We start from the raw sequence: 12,962 nt of genomic DNA, 5'->3' as shown, positions 1-12,962 counted from the left end.
CAGAATAGACAAAAAGACTCTGAAGAGGTTCTGACAAAGAGAGGAACCAGAACTCTAGGGGTTTCAGAAGTGGAAGTAATTAATAGTTTCGCTAGGGCAGCATCTCTTTAATGAATGCTCTCTGCCATTGTTCCAGTTCTAGCATCATCTCGGCTGAGGTTCTGACAGCCAGAAAAGCTAATTGGCAAGAGGCAGGCAAAGCACCTTGACTGATAGTCCCAACAAACTGTATTCAATAGAACAGGGAAGCATGTAGTTCCCCAAAGCGAAATCTAAATACAGGAATGTAAACTGGGGATTAGATCTGTCTGGCCAACTTGATAATGCTATTTTAAATCCTGATCCTGTTACCCAACATAAGAACTCTCCTCTATCTTGAGTCTTTAGCGAAACTTATGCTTTCTGTTTTCAAAAGTATCTTTAATTAAGATGTTGAAAAGAACTGAGATAATTCCAAGCTCAAATGGTATCCCATCAAAGACCTTCCTGTAGGTTCATCTGTATATTGTTCCCTCTTTGAATGAAACTGTGCTTTGGCTAATAATTGGTGCATCTTTATTCTCTTCATATGAAAATCTTAAGACATTTTTTCAAGAACCTGAATGAAAGCTAGTTCTCCTTAATTTACCATTCTGATAACCCTACACTAAAGAAAATGAGGTCAGTTTGAAATGGGTCTTAGAAAATTTTATTGACTCAAATGATTACCATTTTTAAATATTTAATTAAACAATCATTTGAATAATCCATTCTAAAATATTGCTAGATGTCAATATGCCAAAGTTTTGCTCCATATTGATATGCCACATTTATATGTCAACAGATACAATAATTCATCTACTTCATGCTTTTTTAAATATGGAAAACTTTTTGTTTTGGTTCTAAGTCCTTAAGGCTCGTGCTCGCGCTCTCTCTCTCTCTCTCTCTCTCTCTCTCCAGCCCCCACTCTCCTCCCCCCTTCGTAGTTTTTCAGATATCATAAGTGGTGGTATACAATTATATATGTATTTTTTTAAACTCCTTTACCAACACATTAGCTTTGTGAAAAAAGCCTGGCGGTAAAATTAGTTTGGGAAATGTTAAACACTTTAGCTCCCTTTTATATATCTCAGCTCTAAGAAGGACCACCATGAAGAGAACTCTTTAGCCCAGCACTTTTTTAGACAAACTACCTTAGAATCTTTTCAATATTATACAAAATTAGTCTTCCAAGGAGCTTATTTTTTGAAATTAGGCTTATGATACTCAATGGGTCAAAACTATTGAACATGAATGGCCATGGCCTTTTTTGCTAATCTCATCAATAGCAAGCTTCAGTTCCCTTTTCATGTTTGAAGATTCTTCCCTTCGGTGATAAGAAGTTTATCTTGTGAGCTCAGACACTTAAATTCAAGCCTTTCCAGATCAGCTAAAGGTTACAGAGACAGCAATGGAAAGGTAATTCTGCTTAGATTTGTCTCTCTGTACTTGGATTTGACATAGAAATCAAGTTCAAGTCACTCAAGTAATTATTTCTCACATGAGTGCTTCTACTGACAAATAAAATGTTGGAAAACTGTGTGTAGGGTTCTCCAACTAATTTCGCTCTCAAAAAGAGAAATCCTTTCTTCATAGTTTTTTCTTTCTTTCTTTCTTTCTCTTTCAATGATTTATGCTACTGGTTGTATGAGCTCTGTTATCTCGCTGGTTATTCCAAACTTTATTATCACCTCCCTTTTTAAACATGCTGCTAAGCAACTGAAACTCAGTCTCTATTCTTGACTTATATGTTGTTTCCTTATTTATTTAGAATTTTTCCTTTAAATGTCATCATAAAGGTGTTTTACTTTTTAAATAGCTCACCAGTATCATAAACAGATATCATTGACTAGCTTCATGAGTAATTTCTACCTCATAAAAAAGTAGTCTTTTCAAATTGGATAGAGTTTCTGAAAGTACTGACTTAGCAATTGCTATATCACTCATCTCTGACAAAAGTTCAAATAGAACTTCGAATCTGATCAAACCTCACTTTTATAGATGACTTTGATGAATTTATCAGTCACCTTATCTTTATACTCATTAGAACTTTTGTGGCAACTGCCATGCAAGTGTTCCTGGGCTGAAAAGCAACAAAGGAGAAGAAGGAGGTGCTGGTGAGCCCGGAAAGTATGATTCAATAGCCCGGAAGGTAAGAAGGCAGGCTCAGTATTGATGGGTCCTATAGGTTACACATAGTACCTTCTCTTACCTCTGTTACCGCCTGCCCTCTAGGGTGACATGGGGCCACGGGGTCCTCCAGGAAATCCAGGCAGAGAGGGACCAAAGGTAAGGAAGTCTCCCTTTCACTCTCTTTTGTATGATTTCCAATTCAGTGTGAAAAAAGAAACCCATTTTTTTTAAATGCACAGCTTTATATAAAAATATTTTGGAATAGTGGTGTAAAGCCACTTGCAAATGTCATTTATTTGTTTCCTGACTCTGTCCAAATTATATGCCCTAAGTATCCTGAGAAGAGATATTTTCATTGTTCCAAAAGATGACAAAATGAATGAGTGTACTAGCTGAATTTATTGTCTTTTTAGGGAAGCAAAGGAGAACGGGGCTACCCTGGGATACCTGGGGAGAAAGGCGACGAGGTAAAAGATTATTCTCTGATGATGTAGTCCTATTGATTCTCTTTACATAACTCAACAGAAAAAGGACATCAGTTTTTCTGGAGCTCATGTTTAATGCTAAAACAAATAAAAACAAAGACTTGGGTAGGTCTTTTCGAATATTAACACATTTTGAATAATAACATGTTGATGTTAATTATCAATGGTCAGGTTTTTGAGATGAGGAAATTAAAGCACAAAGTTCACATATCAATTACTATGTTTCCATTTTCATGTAGCAGATGATAATTCCAGCTCTCTCAAAATAAAAACAAGGGCATGGAGGAAGGGAAGATATACTGACAAATATCCCCAGGTAGCTAGTAATATTGAAGGAATAGTTAACAACCAGCCTTGGGATAAGGGCAGCCCCAAACTCATTAGGACTTCCCTGGGACCCTGCTGTAACATGACTCAACTTCAGTGACGTTGGTTTGTCTGTGATTCTGCTCAACTTTCAAACTTGGGAGAAAAGGGTCTGATTGGACTAGCTTAGATCAGCTGCCCGCCCCTGGATTAAGGTTCAAAGTCAAATGTGCTTTTGAGATGTTGGTATTAAATTTCTGACTCTAAGCCATGGTAATTCTCAGGATATCATTCTTTTCCCTCATAATTCACATTAATGCTAGAAAAACCAATTAGGATGATGAATTGTTGTTAGTTTAAACAGTTTTGATACTAATAATTCTTAATGAAAGTAAGTAAGCCATCTGGCATATGTTAACCTTGATGTTAGTGCAGAAAATCATAATGATATGAAGTAGATCTATTTCTGAGTTGGAGTTATATTTCACATTATAAATTATTATCATTTTATTGTTTTTAATTATATTGACTCTCTTCTAGAAAACTGAGGAATGGCTTTTTTTCTAAGTTAAAAGTTGAAGAACAAAGAAATATAACATTTTCATCCAAAAATAAAACTGTAAAGGCATTTTATTTTCTAAATAAGAGTTATTGAGCTTTTTGCTTCATCATGCCCCACAGAAAGTTTCACTGAAGTGCAAGCACAATATCTGATTTTAATAGTCTAACAGCTTTTAACTGCCTAGATTCAAGAGGTAGGCTTTAGAGGAAATTGAGAAGGTAATAACAAAAAGACCAGGAAATAAGTGGAATTCAGGTTTTTTATAAGTGACTCTAAATTAAATTTATTGGAAGTTAATTTTTATTGATTTAACAGGATACTTGACTCTCTTGGTAAACTGAAATCCATTGTTATTATTCTTCCACTATTTTAGTGTGTTCTTTCTTAAGTACACTTTATGGATTCTTTAATACAGAGTACAAAAGCTTTGCACAAGACTCTTGTTATATGGGGAATTCCAGCAAGTTCAGAAAGAGATTTTTTTCAGTTGTTTCTTCACATCACATGAATAATATGAATAAACCTAAAGTAACATATTAGCTCAGTTGGGCCTTTTGTGGGGGAATGAGGCAATGTGGCATTTGCCTCTTAGATGGGAAATAGTCAATATTATCTTGTCTTCTACTTAGACTCAAATACTGCCTGAAACTATAACTCGTTGACTGGAGTGAATAAAACTGACCAAGAATATGTGTATTTCCAACTGGCCAATAAACTGTACTAGTTTAGTGTGCACATAATATCTAATCATACCAAATCTCAAATGTTTGTTCCACTCTCAGTGGAAAAGATAAAGAGGGACACCCCCTCTCTTTGAGGACTTCTAATTATTATGTCTTCAATTTAATTCATTTGGGAACTTAGAGGAGTTGCCTGCTTGTTGCTCTTAGAAAAACGACATTATCCTCTACAGTTTTTGCAGGTGTTGTTTCACAACTCAAGGTGGTAACTTGTAAGCCGCTAATAGAACACACCTCTCATAGATTGAATGCTTGCTTGGAATGCAGACCTTCCTACAATATTCCAGGATAATAACTGATAAATAAAACAGAAATTATCACAAAGGAAAAATATTCTTGATGGCAACTGAGCTAGGTCTGGCAAAACCAAAATATCAGAGAAGGGAAAGAACTTAGTAATCCCTGAATATCTATGCAATAAATTTTAATTTGTATTTTGGTTGGCACTATATGCTAAATTGACTGTCATACTCTTTAATATGTATTCGTGTTCTTTAATGACCATCTTGTCTTCTAAAATTATCTTATTGCCCTTTATGCATCCATAGTAACTTTTACCCTTACTACAAAATTTCAGCTTGTTCAGAAAGACTGCTGAGAATTATTTTTTTTTAATTTATGGACTGAGGTTTATTTTAAAGTTTAATATGGTCATCAAAGGTTAATGAGTCCCAAGCTTATGAATTAGACTACCTAAAGACTCACTCAGTATCTCTAGACTGTTTCAGTGTTAAAACTTAAAGTAGGAAAAAAAAAAACCATATGTACATGCATATCTTGTATATGTACATAGAGAATTTTATGAAAATATGGGTATTTTGAGATAAAGCTATTTATGATATAGCATTTATAATCTGAAGACATTTAGGGGTGCCGTTCTCAAATGAAATTTGTTCTTTCCACTTATACACCACAAAACAAATTAATGGTAGGAGAATAAAAAGAGCCAATAATGTTTTATAAAAAGTCTGAAAATTCAGAGCTCTGAAACATATCTGACACTAATTTCCAAATAAGGCATGGCAAACCTCTATTTATCATTCTCATCTTTTATAAAGTGCATTTATAATTTTTTAATAATTTGGGACCTACTCTGTGTAATATTTTGTAACTTATTTTTCCATGTTATCCAATAGTTTGCCTAAATGTGATTTTAATAGTTGCAAAATATTTTGTATTATGAATTTTATGTAGTTTATTTAACTGTTGCTAGCATACTTGGTAAAGGAACAAAATTAATTACCCGAGTTACTAGCTAATCTTGACAGTTCTTCCTTGAATATATGAATGGATCAACATCTTAAACCCTATCCAGTACAATTAGTATTATTCTACAAATCTAAGGAGGCGAGGAAGAAGATATCCATTAATTTTTATGCTTAAGCCATTAAAGTATCCCAAATTTAAATTTACCAATGAGCAAAATTTCTTCTTATAATGAACTGGCCACCTAAACTAAATATTATACCATAAAACATATTCCATTTTCCACTAGCTGAATGAAGCATTAGTGTAATTATATATTCTTTGATGGCATTCTACCAATCTGAAATTTATATTTTCATGCCTTAGCAGGTCCGGATACTCAGCAATGCTGTTGTTGAGTGTGGCTTTGTGAGATCAGAAATGCTCTATGAATCACCAAACACATTAAATTATGTTCGTTCCAGATTCCGTGTCACAGTGTTTAAGCTCACCATCCTTACTCTTTGAAAATGGCTATTTGTTTATGGCATATATCATGTTTTTTGATTAGACAACATAGATGTTTAATTTTCAAATCAAAATAATTGATTAATTTAAATACTTTGTTTTCAATGGCATAACAGCTTTTATGGTAAGAACTATCTCTTCTAGGGTCTTCAAGGAATCCCAGGCGTTCCAGGTGCTCTAGGCCCAACTGGACCCCCCGTAAGTATTTGCTAAAACTGTTCTGCTCACAGTTCATATCTGATGGAGTGATGAAAGGTGAACTAATATTTCTCATTGCCTTTGTTCTCTGTGCCTCTATGTAGATTATCTAGCTGTTGCTTGGGAAAGTAGCATCCACCATCTGAGATTTTCATTTAGTGGTACAAAGGTTGCTCGGCATTGTGGAGATTTGTCATCAGAATTCTACCAGACCAGAAATCAGTCTGCAATTAAGCTAGTCTATTTGGATAGAAGTTGGATGTAAAAGAGCATTCTATTTCTGTTATAATTTTTTGGCATTAACTTTTGGAAGAGATATTCAGATGGTTATACCTTTATTTCTTAAGCACCATAAACTCAGAATTTATTTTCTAGAGAAAAGAAATGGGTTAAAGATTATCAGATTCAATTTATCTTTATTCCAATCTATGAATTAAAATACCCTGTACTTTAGTCAATACTTTTTTTCACTGTCCCTCAGACACAAGGTCATGCCCTTGTGTCTTTGGTTATACTGTTTTCCTAAACAGGATCTCTTTTCCTTTCCCACTTGCTAAACCCTATCTCTCATTAAAGTGGAGCTCAAGTCTGGGGTTGCCAGTTAAAATACAGGACATGCAGTTAAATTTGAATTTCATATAAATAAATAATTTTTAGCATAAATTCGTCCCAACTATTGTATTTTTATTTGCTAAATATAGCAACCCTACTCAAGTTTTAACTTCCCTAATTCTTACCTTCTTAGAGTTCCTGTGCAAATGGCTTTTACCACACAAGTAGGAATGTAATCATGTTCCCTAATGTTTTGAATTATGGATTTGCCATAATTAAAATTTTATGCTTTATGCTTTCACCATGGTTATGCAGAAAAACCTGGCTTTAAATTGTAGACTAAAATTAAAGTTAAGAGAAAGAGTTGTGAAAAGAACCCTAAAAATTATAACTAACTCTATTCTCAAAAAATAATTAAAATTAAATTTTATTTTCCATTGGTAAAATACGGATCTCATAAGTCAATATGCACGTTGTTAATTCTGCTGTGTCTTGAAGTATGTAAAATGTTGATCACTACAAAATTATAGCTCATTTGAAAGCATAATGTTATGTAAATTGCCATTTAAACAGCAAGGCTGAATTCTTAAATGTATCAAAAGGTTCCAATTAAGGTCATTAAATGTGGTTGGCCAAGGTGAAAAGCTACCACAAATACAAATTTTACCTTTGCAAGAGCTTATCAGCAGGATACAGCTGCTGTATCAGCCTGAAGAAATGTAAGCTTGTAGGACTGATTTAATTAGGATTAAATGACCTTCAAAATGTATCAGTTTTAGACCAACTTCCAATACTCTTTCACCACTTAATTATTGTTTTTGTAACAAACTTGATTTTTGGTTTTACAGGGCTTGATGGGAAGAACTGGACATCCTGGTCCTGCAGGAACAAAGGGTGACAAGGTACAGAGGGAAAGACTCACTTAGTGTTTGAACTGGGGCTTGGAGTAGGGGGAAGATGAGACCATTTACAGAGAGATCCGTAAAATCAAGTGAAGCCTAAAGGTGGCAGTGATGTCTGATAGTGGGCTTGGAAGGCCATAAATCCAATAATTGGTCTGAAGGAATACAAGAGATATGTTCCTAGAGGAAAAGATGAATAGAACACTGGTGCCATATAGCAAAGTCCAAGCTGGATTCAGGGTCCTGGGCATCTAGGTCTATGGAAGGATAGGATGGGGGATGCCTCCTGACGAGGTACAGATAAGGTGGTTTGTATTAGGGAGTTGCAGCCACAGGTGTCAAGGCTTCAGACTGCATTCTGGCCATCAGGACCAGGAGTCCAATAAGTAAAGAGCATGCTGGGAAAATCAAAGTTCCGTCCTTTGACAATGATAAGGGGAATTCAGGAAGGAACCAGGACAACTTGTTTTCTGGCGAGTCCAGTTGACTGGACAAATGGGTTGCTGTAGTCAGAAGGGAGGACCAGCAGTACAGGAGACTCACTCAGACAGGGAGACCACAGGGCTTCATAAATTTACCCGATTTAGGATCTAAATTGACATCACAGTGTGAAGCCAGACAGCGCCAGCAAATGAGTGAAATAAGACTAGCTCTTCAGATTAGGGAAGTAGAATCAAAAATCCACGTGAGACACTCGAGTGGCTTCCACCCTGAAATTACCAAAATGGGGCAAAATGGCATCAAGAGGCAAAGGAATCCCCCCAAAATGTAAAGGAAACAATGAGCTTATTCTAGTTAGTCTCAGCACATTTTTTCCTGATCTTATTCCGAGGAGCTTGCCTAACCCTACCAATCATTTTTCTCTGTTCTCTATGGAAATTATTCAGTCAGAAATTTGCCTTTTGAAGTTATTGAGAGTTCCACACTGAGATGAGCTTTGAGGCACAATCAAGTATAAAAATATGACTTTTAATTGTGCCAGGAAAAAAAAGTCTTTTCAATAGGCACATATTTTTCCTTGTTTATTGTCCTCTCATAGTTCATAAGAACTATGACATAATTCTCTGAAGGACACTGCCAGCAGTCAACAAACTATGACATGTCTTAGAGAGATAGCCACCATCAAAGCAGTTAGGGAAAAATACAATACACTCATTGTCTGTCACTCATTCTCAGTCAGATAGATTATAAGAAAAACTTTACAGTTTATTTTTATTGATAAAGATACAAACAAAAGGTTCTATGATACATTTTTTTTGTTTTGCTGAAAAGATAGGGGAGATTGGAATGAAATCCTTCATTAAATTTCTGGAAATGGGTTGAAATCCCTCAAAATTCTTGGGTGTGGTAAATAGGAATTTTACTCTCTCTGGATTCCTTTTTAATGAACTTCTCGCCATTGCCCCTGATGTTGAGAGGCTTAAAATTTTTATGAGGCTATAATTCTAAAAGAAAAATTACAGGAAGAACTGATTAAAGGCAGCAAAGGGACTATAATACCTCTGCTTATTAAGACCGATAAGCAATCTATATTTTATAAAAATAAAAGTGAAACACATTTTTCAAATTTCAACTTGAATTCATTTTTTTATAAATTCAATTTTCAGTCTGCTTCTCTTATAAGCACAATGTCTGAAGCTGTTTAAATCATATAGAACATTTTTCTTAAAAAGCATCGTACCATAGTCACTTCTGTTCAGTGGGATGTGCCTGACTTGGTTATAAAGTCTAATATTAACTTAGGAAGTGAAACAAGTGTCTTGTCCTGCAGACACAAAACAGGTTGTGATTTTCTACTTTGATCAAATTATGTGGATGGCCCCTCTGGTTTCCAAAAGTTGAAGGTGTAGAGGTGAGGCTAAAGTGAGGGGCCAACTCAAAGAGCCATATCTCATAGGTGGTCCCTTGTTTGCAGAAACTCCGCTCTGCACCCCTACATAGACAGAGTGCCCCCAGTAGCACTTGAAGTCCATAACACAATCACCTGCATTGTCTAGCTCCATCTAATAATAAGCCTCATCCCTGGGGCTCCCACAGTAAGAATTTAAATGGGCTTGGGAAAAGACATTTATCTTTCCTGTGGTCTAGAAACATATTTTCCCAGGCGAAAGAAAAGCCAAGCTGAAAAAGACGTCGCAAGGCCGAAACAAAATGACAAGCCATATTATTTTAGAATATGACTCTCTGAGGGAGCAGTCTGGTTCATAAACCTGGCATAGAAATGTCTAAACCATTGATTTTGGTCTAAATATCCCTTACAGGGCAGTGAGGGACCCCCTGGGAGACCTGGACCACCTGGACCGCCTGTGAGTTGTTTCAGGTTTAAAACTTAAATTCATGTGTCTGCTTAAGAGTTCTGTATCTCAGAGGTCAGACTATATTTAGATGTCCTCAAGGATAAAAGTCGTCTGAGTTTTATGTATAAATATAAAAAGAAGTGTAGCTTTGGCGAGGTCTGGTTTTCCCCTTTGGCTCAGTTCCAGTGTGAAGTGCTCATATTTGCATACTATGGTTCTCCTTATTGTGGACTGAAGAGACCTAGCTATGTGCCCCAAATCTCCACTTTCTGCCTGGGGGACCCTGAGAAAGTCTTTAAACTTCAGTGATCCTTGTTCATATAAAAGAAAGGGACTTTAAAGAGATCCTTTCCAGCAATGTGAATTGGTCCGAAATTTGGTATTATGCTATATGTGTTCATTACCATCCATGATGTTTGAGATGCAGTGAAATTCTATTTACATAGCACCTAGCGAATAAAATGTACAAGAGTCATCAATGTTTTTATGCTCATGATTGTGACAGATGTGCATTTTGCTAGAGAGGCTGTGAAGAGATGAGGTACCTCTCTCTGTAGCAAGTCTGCCCTCATGTGGGGCCATGCTCAAATTGCAGGAGAGCTTTGGTCCAGGCCAAATGTTCCTTTCCATCCTACCTAGTTTAAGAAGCCAAACACACCTGAGAAGGGGCAGGATTCATCTGCGACTTTCTGAAGACAACACAGATATGTTATTAGTCTGCATGCAAATATAGGCTCTGCCCACATAAATGAAGAGATTTATACTCTATTTTTCTAAACCTGTTCATTTTGTTTACTGACTCTCTCCCTTCACAAGGAAGCATCTGGGCTGGAGTCCTAAAATGCATTCCCTCCCTAGTGGACAAAACAGCAAAATATAACATGAGCTGATGAAAGGGATCTATGTTTTATAAGGAGCTTAAGAAATCTCCCTCTTTCCCTGAATTCTCCAAAACTATTTATTCTTTAAGACAGATTAAATGTTGTCTTTCAGGGGGTAAACCTCTCTATCTGGGCGCGGGGCAGTGGGCATCTCAGACAAAATTATACTTCATCTCTTCAGGGTTTAGCACACTAAAATATAGTAGAAACTCAGCAATTGTCTAATGAATGAGTGAAATAATAAAAGAATAAATAAATGAAGCCTTTTTCTTCCATCACTAGTGTTTTGAAGATGTATGCAAGTCATGTTCACTGACCACCATTATCCAAAAACAATGAAATGATGGCTTCTTCAATTTTGGAAATCACAAAAAGGGCAATGTAGAGTATTGGTTCTATGGGAATTTTTTTTAATGATAAAAAAATTTTAACTAAAATTTTCATATATAAATGTTCCTGAATGCCAAAATAAATGATTTTTTAAAGACTCAAATTAGTTCTCTTTAGCGATATTTACTCCGAGATTTTACCCACAGGTCAATTTTATTAGGAAGTTTTTATTCCCTATTGTTCTAAAGAATATGTTTTTGTAGAAATATCCACACAGGGTTGTAACATCATCTCCTCCATTTAACCTTAATTTTCTATTTAGTTTGAAGAGACCATGGAAAAAATTACTTTTCAGTAGCCAAATTGTTCCCTATTCGCACCTTCATCAGCACTACTGCATTATAGCCTGCAGGTCAGCAGGCTGTAAACAGTTAGCATAAATTGGCAATTCAGAAAGTGAATTTTAGTGCACAAATAATATTTCCTCTGAATGCATTAGGGTCTCATCTGTCAAACCTGAACATTAATCACACCCCCACTGAAAGTGTCTGTGTGTTCCAGGTATAGATCACTGTAGTCCTTTTCATTTTTTCCTCTCTATTTGCTTTTGAAAGCCAAAGAAGAAACGTTATATTACTTTACTTATAGTATTAAACTCACTTTCTAAAACAGAATAGGAAAAATATCTTTTGGTAAAGAGATAAAGGTAGAGATGCTAACTATTAACTTAATTTTGTATCTTATTTCTTTCCCAAGGGTGTACCATTCAATGAAGGAAATGGAATGAGCAGTTTATATAAAATCCAGGTATTTACTTTTATAATTATGTAAAATCATTTCCAGTTATAAATTAATATAAATTCTTATAATCTTTTTCTTTTTTTTTTTTTGAAGGGAGGTGTGAATGTGCCCAGTTATCCAGGTCCCCCCGGCCCCCCGGTGAGTATAGCTGTTTGTCACCAAGCATACTTTAGTGGAGCAGCCACAATTAAAACAAAACAAAACAAACAAAACTCCTAAGTTCACTGGAAAATACATTTTATAAATATAACCAAAATTTTATGCAGGAAGAAATAAATGGAACCAATTATAATAAAATTAAGAAAATGTACCCAGCCCAAATAATGAAAAATAGTATTATGCATAGCAGTGTCACTTTTTGCACTGAAAACCTAAGAACTGAATTAATGTCCAGGCATCACTGTCATGGTAGTTCCATCAAATTATTTTTCTTCATCTTATTCTGCAAATCCAAACTGTAGCAAAACAAAAGTTGAAAATAGCTTTACGTGTATCCAAGCAAATTGGACAAAAATGCTTCATATTCCGTAATTTTACTTCAGTCATTGTTTTAAACATGAATACCCTTTTTTTTTTTTTTTTTTTATCATAGGGCCCAAAAGGCGATCCTGGCCTAGTGGTATGTATATTCTCATGTTTTGTGTCATTTAGAAAAGAAGTCTTTATTAATGTTTGAAAGTAGAACATCAGGCAAAGGTGACTGCCTTCTTAGATGTTCGTCCATTAACATGCTGGAAGCAGCAGGCAGATTACCAAAGAAATGCCAGCAATGTGCTTTTGATTTTTAAGCTGCATCAGTGCTCTTGTTGTCACTGCCCTTGACATTTGTCTCTTTCATCAGCGTGTTTTAAAAATCACTCTGTGATGGAGGAAGGCAAATATAAAGCTCCCGATAAATGGGACACTTTCTATTTTAATAGAATAATTTTGATGATTGATTCAACGTTAAATAGATTGTAAAAGAGAAATACTTACTAGAAATAAATTTCTTAATCTGTTGCCCATCTCCTCAACAAGGAAGGAAGGAAGGAGGGAGGGAGGGAG

The 12,962-nt window shown here is 35.5% G+C and overlaps 1 protein-coding gene across 1 annotated transcript in view; it reads left to right on the top strand.

Annotated features, from left to right (window-relative positions):
* COL19A1 (collagen type XIX alpha 1 chain) overlaps positions 1-12,962 on the top strand; it is a 292,373-nt gene that overhangs the window by 246,905 nt on the left and 32,506 nt on the right. The window contains exons 32-40 of the mRNA XM_039853067.1: positions 2,066-2,170; positions 2,254-2,307; positions 2,565-2,618; positions 6,102-6,155; positions 7,556-7,609; positions 9,871-9,915; positions 11,874-11,924; positions 12,012-12,056; positions 12,511-12,537. Coding sequence (XP_039709001.1) covers positions 2,066-2,170; positions 2,254-2,307; positions 2,565-2,618; positions 6,102-6,155; positions 7,556-7,609; positions 9,871-9,915; positions 11,874-11,924; positions 12,012-12,056; positions 12,511-12,537 — 489 coding nt within the window. The remainder of the gene's footprint in view (positions 1-2,065; positions 2,171-2,253; positions 2,308-2,564; positions 2,619-6,101; positions 6,156-7,555; positions 7,610-9,870; positions 9,916-11,873; positions 11,925-12,011; positions 12,057-12,510; positions 12,538-12,962) is intronic.

Source organism: Pteropus medius, unplaced genomic scaffold, assembly GCF_902729225.1.
Source record: "Pteropus medius unplaced genomic scaffold, Ma_sr-lr_union100, whole genome shotgun sequence".
NCBI lineage: Eukaryota > Metazoa > Chordata > Mammalia > Chiroptera > Pteropodidae > Pteropus > Pteropus medius.
Note: the sequence above shows the minus strand (reverse complement) of the source record. Positions and strands in the feature narration are given on the sequence as shown.